This window comes from Triturus cristatus, chromosome 3_2 (genome assembly GCF_964204655.1).
Source record: "Triturus cristatus chromosome 3_2, aTriCri1.1, whole genome shotgun sequence".
NCBI classification, from domain to species: domain Eukaryota; kingdom Metazoa; phylum Chordata; class Amphibia; order Caudata; family Salamandridae; genus Triturus; species Triturus cristatus.
In genome coordinates, this window is record NC_140584.1 from 947539997 (window position 1) to 947554554 (window position 14558).

Consider the following 14558-nt stretch of genomic DNA (forward strand, 5'->3'; position numbering starts at 1 on the left):
GTAAATTCATTTAATACATTTATTTTACATTTACAACAAAAAACCACTTACCTAATTTTGAATACATGTATTAAAATTTAAATTAAAGAAAACCCCACCTAAAGTAAAATGTTTGTACTTATTATGTATTAAAATGATGTATAGAATTAGTATATTTCTTTAATTAGTTTTATTTTTTTATAATTACTAAAATATAATTAAATACTTTAAAAAAAAAAAATTCGGAAACATATATTTGGAAAGTCAAAATACATTATTTTAATTTAACAATATTTTCTGCCTCCATTATTTTCTACGATAGGATATGCGTGATTTGCTGTGTGGTACTGAAACTTACTTCTGCTCCCTTTTGTTTGTAGTAACTTTGTACTTCTAAATTTGTCTCCACGCTCCTAGCTTCAGGGGTAGAGACATGTAAGTCTACACCTTTGAGCAGATTAAAGTAACTTTACGCTCAAACTTACATATAAAGATTTACTCACTTGTAAGTTTACCTTTGTGAATTGGCCCTCATAGGTCAGACCCTCCGATGCCTGTTATTCTGATTTCAGCTTTTTTTATTCTGGTTCTAAAGACTCATTATACACATGATATCCCTTGACTACTGAACGTTGTTACAGGATATCTCTTTCTATATACTCCACTTTTTTAGTCTTTATAGATTTTATCCACTCTGCTGGATGGAATATAAAACACTTAACATTTTATCAATTATTTTTTATTATGTAAACCTGTGCTCCTCAAAGAAACTAACAGCATGTCTTTTGGTAAGAAACCTCTACACTTTTTTGTGGTTTCCAGGTTACCCATGTTGCTAGCAAAGATGTGGTATTATGGAAACATATTTTTCTTTTGAATTTTGATTCGTCTTCCAGATGAACAGAATGTTTTAAATTAATAAAAACATTTCCGGTCTTATTACTATATTTTCAGAATCCAAAGCAAGGGGGTTGCCTGGGAGATCCAAATAATCGAGAGACCTCAGGAAACATGCACACAGTGTGTCACCTTGACGAGACCAAAGATGGAAATGTTGAAAGCTGTTGTATCCAATCGGACAATAATGGGCAGCCTTGGTTCAATCACAGAGGCGAAGTATTACAATGTCTACCACCTACAGAACCTCCTCCTTCGCCAGAAGTGACAAAGGGTGCCAAGTCATTAAAGGAACTACTTGTAAGTAATCTGTTTTCAGTACTGTCATGAATGATTCTGAAATGAATGTATTTATTGTGATGTCACTTCAAATTCAAAAATTAAGGTCAAAACTTATTCTATAATTATAGTTGTCTGTTTTTGAGACGCTACAAATTGAAATATAAGTATGCAGGTCTGGAAAGTGAATGACAAGAGACCTGCCTGCATTTACTTAACCAGGAAAGACCTGTATACATCGAAACCTGGCAACAGAATAGATTAGCTTGTCCGACCGGCATTGTAATGGGCCCTAAATGTCATACAATTCAGATGTTTAAATAGAATTGGAAATTGAACTTACTCCAGTTTTGGAAATTTCATAGATTCACATGCTTGAATCATTCCTGGTCGTTGAGATGGGACTCCCCGGTAGTGTCTCCCATCTCAACGACGGTCACAAGTGATAGGGTATTGGGAAGATCTAGTGGTTGTCTTAATCTGATTGCAGAAAGAACTTAAATGGTGAAAAATAAACTTTAAAAAAAATCCCAGTTGTGACCATCACCACAGATGTATCACACTAAGGGTGGGATGGACAAATGGGTAGTATAAAAATCTGAGGACGCTGGACACTGGAGGAAGCAGTCAGGCAAATGACTGTGTTGAAACTAAGGACCGTATTTTAGGCACTCAAGGAATTCCACGCACGTAGTAGGCAAGGTGGTACAGGTACAAACGAGCAACACAATAACATTGTTTTACTTGAAAAAGAAATAAGAACATAAGATTATACACAAGATATACATTCTGTTGAAACAAGCATAGGAGTTCACACTAAAAACAGCCTTTTTGATTGTGATCATGTTACTACCCAGAGTGAGTGAGTTACAGGCCCTGACGAGCCAGGCTCCTTACCTACAGATACACCGGTACAGAGTAGTTATGAGCAACAGCACTTAATTCCAGAAGCGGTGTTACATTTCCATGCCAATAAGTTTAGCTTCCCAGAGCCTCACGCTGGATGTAAGAAAGCCCATTATGTACTATATACAAATAAAATAATTACTAAGAAAATCCAAACCGTTTTGTTTGCGCCAGACGCTGCACAAGGGATGTAGTTGGCTTTTTTGGTAGCAGTATATAGTAAAGTTATATGAATGGTGGCTACATAGTAATAGGAAAGAAGCTCAAGTGGGACTGAAGGTTCTGAAATTTATTTTTGCAAGCGCCCTCACTTCACTCCTACCTCCAGAGGAGACTATCACCGCTCCATAATCTGTGCACAGCATGTGAATCTAGTAGAGGTTCATACTGCAAAAGAAAGTTACATGCAATAATAGTTTTGCAGTTTTATACTCTTCTAGCTTCATATCTGACCCTCTTGCCTCCCCGATAAATGAGGGCCTTTAAGTAAAAAAAAGATTTTAGGGGAAAAAACAAAGTCCAAGCAGAATAAATAACCTAAAGGAGGAGACCACGTACTGGGACATTGTGGGACTTGTTCAGGGGTTCAGCATTACTCCTCCTCTGGTCCATGCCTAAACATAGAAACAGAAATCAAGAGAATAGGGAGAATTTCTAACACAACTACTAGAAGGAAGACAAATACCCAAGTTTCAAGCTTCAAAACTATTGGTTCACAGCATGTGTTGCTGTAGGTACACCTGCTCTGCTTACACCAGCTATGTAATGTTGGGCACAAACACTTGCAAGTTGCTTTTCTGCCAAGAAGTCTTTTATGTCACACGGTATATGGTGACTCTTCCCTTGCTGGCAAAGTGCTTGGGCATTGGCTCCAGGTTAGAATCTTTTTTTCGGCCCACCATCTGGTTTGGGCGAGGACAGCTGGGCTTGGATACATTTTTTTTGTTTCCGTTCGATCTCAGACTGTATATTTCCTGACTCCAATATCTGGAAAACAATCCATATCCAGACATTGATCATTACTCACTTGGGTTGTCACCCCACAGATGATAGCACCACTTACTGGGAGGTCATACAAAGGGCTGTTGCTTTCCACAAGGTTGACATGCACATTCTCCATGAAAAGAACTATGTCCTAGTGGAAACCTCATCTAAATCAGGATGGACAGTGCAATTTCTGCCCATGGGGATGCTAAAGTTTACCTAATGCCTAGGGTAGACAAAAAATACAAACCCTCCTCCTGTGACCCTCCATAGATCAGAGGCCAGGTCCTTCCAGATTCACTAGTAGTCCATATTGTGCGCAAGAACGCTAACCTCGGGGCAAGGGCGATGCATGACTGACCGATAGAAATTCAAAAATGTGATGCCACAGGGAAAAGGGTAGTTTTCGGAGCCTCCACCCATTGGAGAATAGCCAACTCTGTTGGACGACTCTTAAGGTATGACATAGCACACTGGAATGGGGTAAGCGCTCTTATAAAACCCCAGCCTGACAAGTTTAAGCAGAGTGGTGAGGAGTTAGTGGCAGATAGTAGGACCATCTCAAATGCCATCATCAGAATTATTTAAAAAATATATATTTTTATTGCATTTACAAACAGCCATTACATATGAGTGCATGAGCCTTGGTTACAATTTACGCTCATATATCAAAAACATCTTGACTTATACTTCAGATAATTGTACATAGAAAATATCTTATTGAATGAACTCCCCCCTCCAGCTTGTGTCAGTTAACGTGATTGCAGACATCAAGTCAGTACTATATCTAAAGTCTATATTGCTGTTTGTGAGCTAGGTTTTGTTCCTATTTGTTCTACCCCAACGAATACTTCCTCCTCCCTGGGCTCCTGGGTCTAAGGTGCCCGGTCTTCTTGTAATTCTGTTAACATAGAAGCCCATGCTAGGAGATCATCCTTTACCTTATCATCCGTACGGGCAAATTTCATTCCGACTGTTTCCGCTGTTGCCCACTCACATATATCTCCTATCTCTTCCTCGGCCCGAGGGGTCAAGGGCACAGCCATGCCATAACAAAACGCCCCTAACCAGGACCAACCCCAAGAGCAAGAACCGCCTACTGAGCTTCTTATGATGTGGCTCAGGTAGCAGCCCCAGCAAGACTTTCCTAATCTCCCTGGGGATACTCCAGCCTGTAGCTCTTCGTAGATGTGTTAGTACTTCCTCCCAGTAAGAAAAAAGCAGTGGACAAGATCAAACCATGTGGAGAAAGCCCGCCCTACTTTCAAGACAAAGGGCATTAGTCAGTGCGGAACGGATAGATTGCGTGCAATGTGCGTTGAGGTGGTACACCTGATGGACTAGATTATATTCGAGGAGCTTAAACCGTGTGTTGGCATTGACCTTCTGTACCCCCTTATGGACTTTCCTTCATTCAGCCTCCGTCAGGGGCTTGTCTACAAGCGCGTCCCATTTTTGCTGTATTCTGAGAGCATCAGTTGATTGGTTTCCCACGTTTACAGAGCACTAACAGATGACCAATTGCCTACCCTCTGCCATGTATATGATGACCTTTAATGTGTTGGTGGTGGGAGGCTCCTCTGGGAAACCCCAGCCAAAATTCCTGGTCTACACTAGAATTTTTTTTCATACTGCAGGAATTGGCCCGGTCCTCAGCTAAAGGTGACCCTTGCTTTCTTGCGAGTAATAAATTGCCCATCAATATAGAGGTCTCCCATCACATGTAGAGCGAGTGCTGCATAGCATGGAGGCAGCGCGGAAGGACAATCACTTTAACAAGTGCAATGTGCCCCATGAGCGACAACTGCAGCTCCCTGCCAAAAGCGCACGGACCCCTGCAGTCCCTCGAACATGCGCCCAATATTCAGATCCAGCTAAGTATAAGCTGTATTTGCCAGCCGGATCCCAAGATACTGCGTCCCTTCACCCGCCCAAGATAGCTCAACACAAGGCAGCTCCGCCACCAGCGCCGTGGCCATTCTGCCCACAGGAATCAACTTAGACTCCCTGGTATTAATGTGAAGACCCAAGATGTTGCCAAAGGATCGCATCTCCGCTAGGAGCAACGGCACAGATCGCTCCAGATGAGATAAACCAGCGTGTCATCTGCGTATAAGGCGACAACATAGTTAGTTGTCCCCAGCTTGATGCCCCAAGGGCCCAGCTGATCCCGCAGGCGCACCGCCAAAGAGCGGACAACCCTGCCTTGTTCTGAACCAAAAAGTGAGAGGTTTGAACACCGTCCTTCCGCTGTATAGAGCAGCTGCACCCACTGGAGAAACTGACCTCCCACCCCGATTAGTCTAAGAACCTGCCACATATAGGACCAATCAACGGAATCGAAAACTTGTTCGATGTGGAGCATTGCCATGGCACGCTCATTCTACAACAAGCCTGGAGCGTGCAATACGTGAGCTAAACGACATACGTCATGGGCCATACTCTGCCTCGGTATGAACCCAGCTTGGTCCGGGTGGATAAGCTGAGTTATTCTCGATAGGAGATGCTCCGCCATAATCCCGCTGAGTTTTTTCTCGTCAATATTTAATAGTGAGATGGGCCTATAGGAAGTGGGCAAGAGAGGATCCCTGTAATTTTTAGGTATCATGGCTACCAACGCCTCTTGCATGGAGTGCAAGCCTCCAGCTCCCCAACCAGATACCCGCCTTTGGGGGTGGCCCCCCCATCAACTATCCTTTGCTTGTGAGGAGCTGTTTCTGCTGAAGTACCTTTTCACGGCCTCTCTGACAAACATCCAACAGTTAGTGGTCTAGTCTTACCATAAGTCCTGAAACTGGCACTACCATAGAGTGTACCTATGTTGCACTTGCCCTACATCAACGTGTCTGTATTAGTTATCGTTGTCATCGCTTGGATTGCTGTTCACATGTGGACTAGGCGACAAAGTTCTCGGACCACGTCCGAGGCCTGCAATGTATCATCCGGACACTCTAATGCGACCAGAACTCCAAGTCCTATTGGCGGCCTTTGGAATAGTTTGTTCTCACCGGATCCGGGGCGGCCTGTTCCACCATGCTGCTTGGGGCGACTCCGTCGAGGGCACCAGGCAGACCCCAGAGGATCCCTGTGAGTCCAACCAGTCGCTCACCTCCTCTGCAGAGAAGAACAGCACTTTCCCTTTACTGTCTACTCGTAACTTGGCCAGAAAGAGGGGGCTAATTTTGAAGTTTGTCTCTCCGGTGCCGCTTTACTGCCAGAAATGTTCTTCTTTTATCATGCACTCCCTGTGTATAATCAGGATAAATGGATATCGAATGTCCTTCATAGAACAGCGGACGCCGGCCCCAGACAAGTTTCTGGATGGAATCCCAGCCACGGAAATTGAGAAACCGGGCAATTATGGCTCTGGATGGTGCGCCAGGGCAGGGTGGGGGGACCAACGCTCTGTGCCTGCTCCACAGTGAAAAACGTAGAGAGCCTATTGGGGGCGAGTGAGGTGACCAGCCAGTCCTCCAGAAACAGCTCAGCAGACGGTCCAACCGCCTTCTCGGGGAAAGCCTGCGAAACTGAGGTTGTTTCTGCGGGACCTCCCTTCTCCATCTTCTGCACGATCATCTAGACGCACCATTCTGCCCTGGAGGTCAGTAACCGTTGCTCGTAGGGCCTGGACCTCAGTCTGTAATGCTTCCACTGTTTGTTCCGTGGCGGTAACTTGTTCCAAACGTTTCCGCAGATCACAGCGATGGAATCTATTTTATGGATCATTTCGTCCTTTTGTAGCATTGATCACCGTGAGCACGTCAGCAAAAGAGGGCCCGGCTCCTCACTCTCATTAAGAAAGTGGCTCTGTATATACTGTTCCCAAATAGGTACAGTGTCCACAGTCCACAGAGGTTTGGCAGAGTCTAAAGCTAGATATAACCTTACTCTCTAAAGTGGTATCTTGGAGGAGCAGTAAGGCAGTATCAGAGGACGGTGTATAGCATTTGTTGTACACACTCAGTCAGCAAATGGTCTCACACACTCAAGATCTGAACTCTAGGCCAATGGTTATGTATAAAAATATATAGTTGCTTTATTTTCGAACCAACAATAGGGTATCAAAATATACTTTCTCAGAATGAGATGCTTTAGTTAAATACTTTCAATAGGCAATAGACTTTTGAATGCAATAGTTACAGGTGTTCAATAGGGAACACAATTCAAACACAATTATAACATTGAGCTCAATGGGACTTTCTAAGTAAATGCAATTAATTACTCTTAGGATTACTTTTCTAACCACAGGACTGGATCCTAGATTCAGTCCTGGGACATTTCCTGGAAACAGGTGAGTAAATACGTTTTGGTTACAGGTATGAGTTTTAAGGAATATTATTGCATTTTAAAAGTTGACAGAAACATTTTCACATAGAATCACCAATGTTATCCTACGGGAGGAAATTCACTTAGCAGGTAAGTAGGGTTATCGTTACTTTTTCTTACTCAGTGTTGGATCCTGGATCCAGCACTGGTGCATCTCCTGTAAACAGTTGAAATGTTATACAGGCGATTTGTAAGGAATATTTGTAAGTTTCAAAAATCAACACTTAGAAGAATTTCTGGCAAAAACCAGGCAATGTTATCCTATGGAGGAAAATCAAGTTTGCGGTAAGTACGGTTGTAATTATTTTTCATGGTCAGTGCTTGGCACCAAGATCCAGCACTGGGATCTCTCCTGATAACAGGTGAGTAATTTCGTTTTCGTTGAAAGGCTGATTTTTTTTTAATATTATAAAGTTTCAAAACTCAACACTTAGAAGAATTTCCAAGTGAAACCAGTCAATATTACACTATGGAAGAAAGATGAGTTATCGGCTTTTGGGTAAGTACTCGACTGGCAGAGTTAAGGTTCTCTGCATAGACTCAGGGGTCTCCCAGGGTCAGGTAGGTACAGTTGTTACACCCTCAGCAGCACAGGGGCAGCCGGGTGCAGAGTAAGTTAGGCCCAATGTTATCCTATGGCGGGCAGGGGGACTTTGGTTGGTGGCTGCTGGCAAGCAGGCCACACGTCTGTGGGAGCTGGGCTCCTGGTCACTTACTCAGGGCAAGTGGGAAGTAGATTAGGGTAGAGGTTGCACTTCCAGGGGCACTCGGGCGGCTGGGTGCAAGGTGCTTTTGAGCCGTCGGGCGCTCAATGGTTTCCTATGGAGAAGCTACAAGACGAACAAAGGCTGCAAGCTCGGGGACAAAGATTCTTCAGGTGCGACCACCACTTCGAGAGGTAAGTTGGGAAGTTGTAGGTTAGGTAGGCACCAAGGAACTGGCCGCAGGGCACCGGGTGCAGGGGTGTCTTTTCGCGTCGGGAAATCTTAACCTCAGCTGGTTGCGGTTGGCGGGGTCTCTGGTGTTGAGGCTGCAGGCGTCGTCAGGAGCATCGAGGAGGGTCCTTGGGTGCTGGGTTCTTGGTCACAGTCGCCGAGGGGACGTCCTCGTGGTCTTTGTTCACTCTGACACAGGCCAGGCTTGGCGGGTGCAGGAGTCGCGGTTCCTGGCTGGTGCCAGGGGTCTGTTACTTGCTTTGAGCAGAACCACTGCTCGTGGGAGTCCCAGTCTTTGAGTCACAAGGTAGTCGGGTCCTCCGGGGTTATTGAGGTTGCTGACCACTGGAGACGCCGGGGTTTAGCAGGAGCAGGTTCGAGGGTCGACAGGCCTGTAGGGCTGGGGCCAAGTCAGATGGTGTCTTCCTCTTGTTAGCAGCTGCAGGGCAGGTCTTATTTCTTCTTGTTCTTCTTGCTTGCTTCGGATTCGGGATCTGAGGAAGGGAGGTTCAGGGAGCCCCTAAATACTAAATTTAGGGGCGTTGTAGGTAAAGGGCAGGGACCAATGGGTCTCTTCCCTCGGGTGGGTACACCCCCTATCCTGCCACACTCCTGTTGGAGGGGGGCAGTAGCATAGTCCCGATTTGGGAAGGGCTCCCCATCTTCAAGATAGCGAGAGCCCGGAGATGTGCTTCACCTCGCCTCCCCCACCTGAGGGGTGGGATTGGCAGAGGCTGGCACACCACCTTTCCTCTCTTGGGGTTTCCCGCCAGTCTTCCAGCCAGATTGGGGGTCAGAACCGGTGGGGGCCAGTTGCGGAGTACAGCAAGTGGCCTGGAGAAGCTCACAAAGGAGACATGCCTTTTGAAGCTTCCCCTGCCCATCCTGGGGGAGGAGACCTAGCACCTTCCCCAGGATGTGCATTGTTGCAGGCCCAGGAGAGCGGATGGCTCTCTACCCAGGGGTCCAGCAAAATGTCTGCTGTGTGGCAGCTTAGGCAGCCTCTCAGACAGGACGTGGATTGTAGGGTAGGTTCTGGGGGCAACTCTAAGTTGCCCTCTGTCGTGCATCTTACATTACATCCCACACTGGCATCAGTGTGGGTTTAATGTGCTGAGAAGTTTGATACCAAACTTCTCAGTCTTCAGTGTAGCTATCGTGGTGCTGTGGAGTTGGTGTTGACGACCTCCCAGCACCATATACTCTTAATGGCAGCACTGCACTTACAGTGCCCAGGAATGGACCTGGGTACTGTAGGGGCACAGGGCTCAGGCACCTGTACCCACTCCACTGGCATAGGGCACCCAGCTAGATGGGCAACTGAGGTATGCCAGGGCAGTGTGTGTTGTGGGTATGTCACACAGGAATGTGTGCCATGTCGACTCTGCAGGCTGAGTGCCTTGGTGCAGAACAAAACCAAGGCAGTGTGCGTGTGCCAGGGTACAGGACCTCTAAGGGTGGCACAATAAGTGCTGCAGCCCTTAGGGGCCTTCTCTGGTCACAAGGCCCTGGGTACCTAGGGTACCATTTACCAGGGGCTGACATGTAGCCAGAGATGCCAATTGGGTTTAGGCTTCATGCAGTTTTAGGGAAGGAACACAGGCCCTGGGTACCTGATTGGCAGAAGCCCAGGGCACACTCAAAGTACATCAGCAATTCAGCAAAAAGTGGGGGCATATCATGCAAGAAAGATGGCACTTTCTCACAGGCGCTGGAAGCAGGCACTCCACCTCCACTGCGGCGTGTTACACCCCCTAGATTATTTGGCCTCAAAAGGAGAGAGAGAGACCAGCCGTAGTCTGCTCCCCCTTCCTCAGCGTCTCAGGTGCAGCTGGGCCCGTCCAGGTCCGCCCTCTGCTCGAATCACGGCCCCTCTGGCAGAGCCGCCGGCATCGCGGGCCACCTCCTGGTATATTTCAACCGCATGCGGCCACTATCGGCCGTGCACGAGTGCCCTCTATTCATACAGCTGCCGTCGCCAAGGTCCGCAAATCAGCCACTCCCGGGCCCCAGGCCCCAACGGACCAGTACTGCTGCTCCTCTCCTAGCGTTAGCAGGAATCTGTAGTTTTTGCGAGGGCGCCGCTTCCGTGGGCTGCTGTCCTGCCCCGGGTAGCCGGCTCCCACTCCTTGCCTTCTCCGTCCGGCAGCTGCTCTGCCACGCTGGCATTCAGCGGCAAGAACAAGATGGCCGCAGACCAGCTCCCCGGCTGCCCACTTCAGACCACAGGGATTTTGCTGCAGCAGCCATACGGAGACCACTGGCGGCTCCGAGACAGAACAGGCAGCCTCGCTGCTTCAATTGTGAGTGTTTGCCACTTACTCCCACAGGATGCTTTCCCGATTACTAGGGTCGATGGGAGCTCCAGAAAAAGCATTTACTCCGCCATGTTGTTAGGACATGCCCAAATACCATCATCAGATGTGCCCTGGGCATGGCAGATGCCACTGCTGTGAAAGTTAATTCAAGTCCCTTGGTTCGGCACCACAACTGGCATCACATTTTGGGATATCAAAGTTCAACAGCCTTTACTCAACCTGCCCTTTGATGGGGAGCATCTGGTCAGGCCCTGGGTTGTTCAGTTATGTTAAAGCAATTTGTTAAGTGCACATCTATCCTGAAATGTCTTGGCGCTGTCTACTCCTGAGCTGGAAGGAGCCTAGTTGTTAGCCACTGTTTTAGCTCTTTTCGAAGGACATGAGGGTGGGCAGAGCTTTGATGTGGGGGGGGCAGGTTGTTCCAAAGCTTTATGGTTCCAGTAACAAACCTGCTGCCTCCCCAGCTGGCTTTGTGGATTCTGGGAGTGGTCATGAGATTTGCCCTTAGCGAACACAGCCGTCTGCCAGGAGTGTATATCTGAAAGGAATGTTTTAGAACACCAGGGCCAGTATTGTGCAAAGCCTTGTGGGCTATGCACAGAGCCTTAAATTTGATACAGCTTCTTACTGGAAGCTAGTGCAATTTTCAAATTTCTTTGGCCACCAAATTGAGTTTAGAGGTCTCCATAAGAAGCCTGGCAGCCGCATTTTGCACCATCTGGAGCTTATTTAGGTTTTTTCCTGCATATTGACATAAAGACTGTTGCAGTAATCCAGTTTAGAGAGGACTAGTGCCGTTGTTACTGTCTTTCTCGCCTCCACAGGGATAAAAGGGAAGCGGATTTTTTTGTGTTTTTTTTTATAAACCGATTTTATTCAGCAAGTTTCAAGTGCACAAGTAATGCAATGGGGTTTAGACATACGTCATGTGTCCAAATATCAGATATCTACATTTATGGCTGCTGAACATCCATTCCTGGTACAGGATCCCTCTATATGCGACCCAGGTACAGAATGTGAACGGAGTCTGGTGGTCGATACAGAGTTCTCAGGGTAGCTAGGCTCGGCGTCCCTATAGCAGGACACCAATATCTCGACAGTCTGCCCGATTCAGACTCTTTAGGAGCATAACATATAATAAAAATAATGAAACTACCCCTCCCCCCCCCCCCCCCCCCCCAGGCATGTCGCTCAGTCATCCATAGCATTGTGGAGCAGTACACCCAGTTGTACAAGACAACAGACACAGTAAGTCCAGCAGGAATGAGTCTGATTTTTTTTTTTTTTTTAAATACATTTTTTATTATTTTCCATTTCCATCTCCACATCATCTCTTACACAGTTGTTGTAGGCATCATTCAGGAAGATTGTGCTCCACCCTTCATCCCCACATAGTTGTCAGATTATGCAATCACAATGATTTACATTAGTACCCACAGTCTCGTTGCCTAATATTCGCCAACTTCCGCCCTACTATCCTCCTTACGCTAGGGAAGCGTTTTTTTTTATCAGTTTGAGCAGTTAGAAGCAGGAGGAGATCAGAGTTGACTAGAAGTTTGAAGTTTTACTTTTCATCTATTATTACACCCAGATTCTTTGCCTTTGTTGCTGGGATGGTGGGAGTGGCAGAGACCTCCGTACCTTTTTTGAAAATGGACAGGAAAATGTGGGTGTTGTTGGCATAGGATGGTAATGCTAGGCCAAAGGATTTGACCAAAAGAGCCAACTCTGTAACATAACTGTTAAACAGAGTTGTACTCCTAGATGATCCCTGCTGAACCCCACAGGGGAGAGAGAAAGTAGCTTATTCAAAATTACCAAGCACTAGAGATTGTGATCTATCATTAAAAAAAGATTGCAGCGTGGATTTAGCCCTATTCTCAATGCCTAAATTGGTGATATGGTTGATCAACTTCCCGTGGTCAACCGTATCAAATGCCCCTGACAGGCCAAAGAGAAGAAGTGCCACAGCCCCACCTGTGTCAAGAGCGACCCTTATCTCTTCTGTGGCTTTAATCAGAGCTGTCTCTGTGCTATATCTGGTCCTGCAACCGAATTGTGTCTCGTCCAGCAACTGATTATCTTTATTATACTTTGTGAGCTGGATATTCATCACTTTTTCTAAGAGTTTGGCAGAAAGAGGGAGGTCGAAATGGGCCGGTAGTTGTTGAGATCGACTGGGTTTATGTTCGGTTTCTTTATAAGCGGGAGAACGGAGCCCCTTTTCCACTGAGTAGAAAAACTCCTGAAATAAACATAGTATTGAAAATGGCTGCAAGATTTGCACCTATCAAGTCTGATACATGTCAGAACCGAGGGGGGGCACGGGTCAGACGGCGAGCCAGACTTAGCCTTGTTCACCATAGTTGCTATCTGTTCGTTGGTAACAGAAGAAAATGTAGTGAAGGTGCGGACCTTGTGAGGCTCCTTGCATGGATCAGATTTAGTCTGGAAGCACTGTGCTAATGAATCGCAGAAAGCTTGTGTGGAATTATTAGAATGGTTGTCTGGTGGGGATGCGAGTTTAGACACCACATGGAAAAAACTGGTGGAATCCTTAGCTGTTTCTATTTGCTGCATAAAAAAATCACTCCTTTTTAGGTCTCGGCTGCGCTTGCGCAGTCTCGCTCCGAGATTTAATGACTTGGAGAAGAGGGGCTTGAACCCGCCCCTCTTCTCCCCTGTTCTCCATTGGCTGGCCTCTTGAATGCTGGCCAGCCATTGGAGAAGAGGTCAGTCATTCAGATTAGGCCCCGTCCTTTTCGGATCGGGGGGCGTGTTTTTTGCGAGTAGTCTCAGGGAGGAGACAACAGCAAAACACGCCCCCGAATCCGAAAACGACGCTGCCTTTCTCCGAGGCATTTCTGCTCTGCCTCGGAGAAAGGCGGTGGTGTCTTCCGGTGCCCTCGGCTTGTTTTTTCTCCATAGGGCTGTGGATATCCTGCGAGCTGCCTCTGCCACCAGTCACATGCGCCTTCTCATTGCTCGGGACGATGATGCCAGGTGAGGGTGCTTACGCCTTTAATGGGGTGGGCACTGGTGTGTGGGCATCTGTAAAGGGTCGGTGTTGTACCCCTGTAACCATCGCTCAGAAATGGAATGCCTAGTTATAAGCTCCGGGCGAGCCTTCTTTTAGTTAAATCCGGCTTCCACTGCACTGTGCAGTCATGGCCTCGAAGGCGAGCTTTTCGCTTTGTAAACACTGGCCTCGCGTGCAAACGATGTGGCTAATTATCCGTGGCCAGCTGGAGATGTTGGATATAACTGGGAACTGCACCTCACGATGACGTCATTCTGTACCTGTCGCGCACAGGCTCGCCAACTGAATATTTCGTCACTGACTTACATTTGTCCACATTCGATTCCACATGGTTGGCCGCAGTTTGTTTCCTCTCAGAAAAGGGAACCGATGTCTCTTCTATAGATTTGCAAGTGTGCAATCTTTAATGTGTGCCGCAGAGCATAGGCGTGTGGGTGAAAAATGACTATTATTGTTGCGACGAAAAATAGTTCATTCCCGGATCCAGTCATTTAAATATTTTGCATTTGTTCTGATATTTGAAAAAGTGCGTACAATCAGGCTGGAACCCATTATCGGTCATTTAAAAAAAAAAAAACAGGATGAGTAAGAAACCTCCTTGGCAATCCTGGGCACCATAGTCTGCACGCTCAGCGCCTTCTCGAGAAAAAAAAATCCCAAATCCCAGTACGTCTGTGTTAGGCAGCGAACGCCAACTGTCCGTCTCAGTTTGAGGGGCGGAGAAAAGGGCCATCAGCTAAAGGAATTAACAGGTCTTGCTCTGTCCAGTTTGCACCATTGTTTTGTGAGTGCTGGGGGTGGGGTGACTTTCAATGGAATTTGCTAGCATAGCCAAAGTTGCAGGCCCGTGGGGGAGAGGGTGGGCACTTTGAATAAGGCGCTAATTGGTTCGGC

The 14558-nt window shown here is 46.7% G+C and overlaps 1 protein-coding gene across 8 annotated transcripts in view; it reads left to right on the forward strand.

The window, feature by feature from the left end:
- GGNBP2 (gametogenetin binding protein 2) overlaps positions 1-14558 on the forward strand; it is a 407447-nt gene that overhangs the window by 369595 nt on the left and 23294 nt on the right. For all 8 annotated transcript variants that reach the window (XM_085649454.1, XM_085649456.1, XM_085649455.1 and 5 more), the window contains one exon: positions 934-1176. In XM_085649454.1, coding sequence (XP_085505580.1) covers positions 934-1176 — 243 coding nt within the window. The remainder of the gene's footprint in view (positions 1-933; positions 1177-14558) is intronic.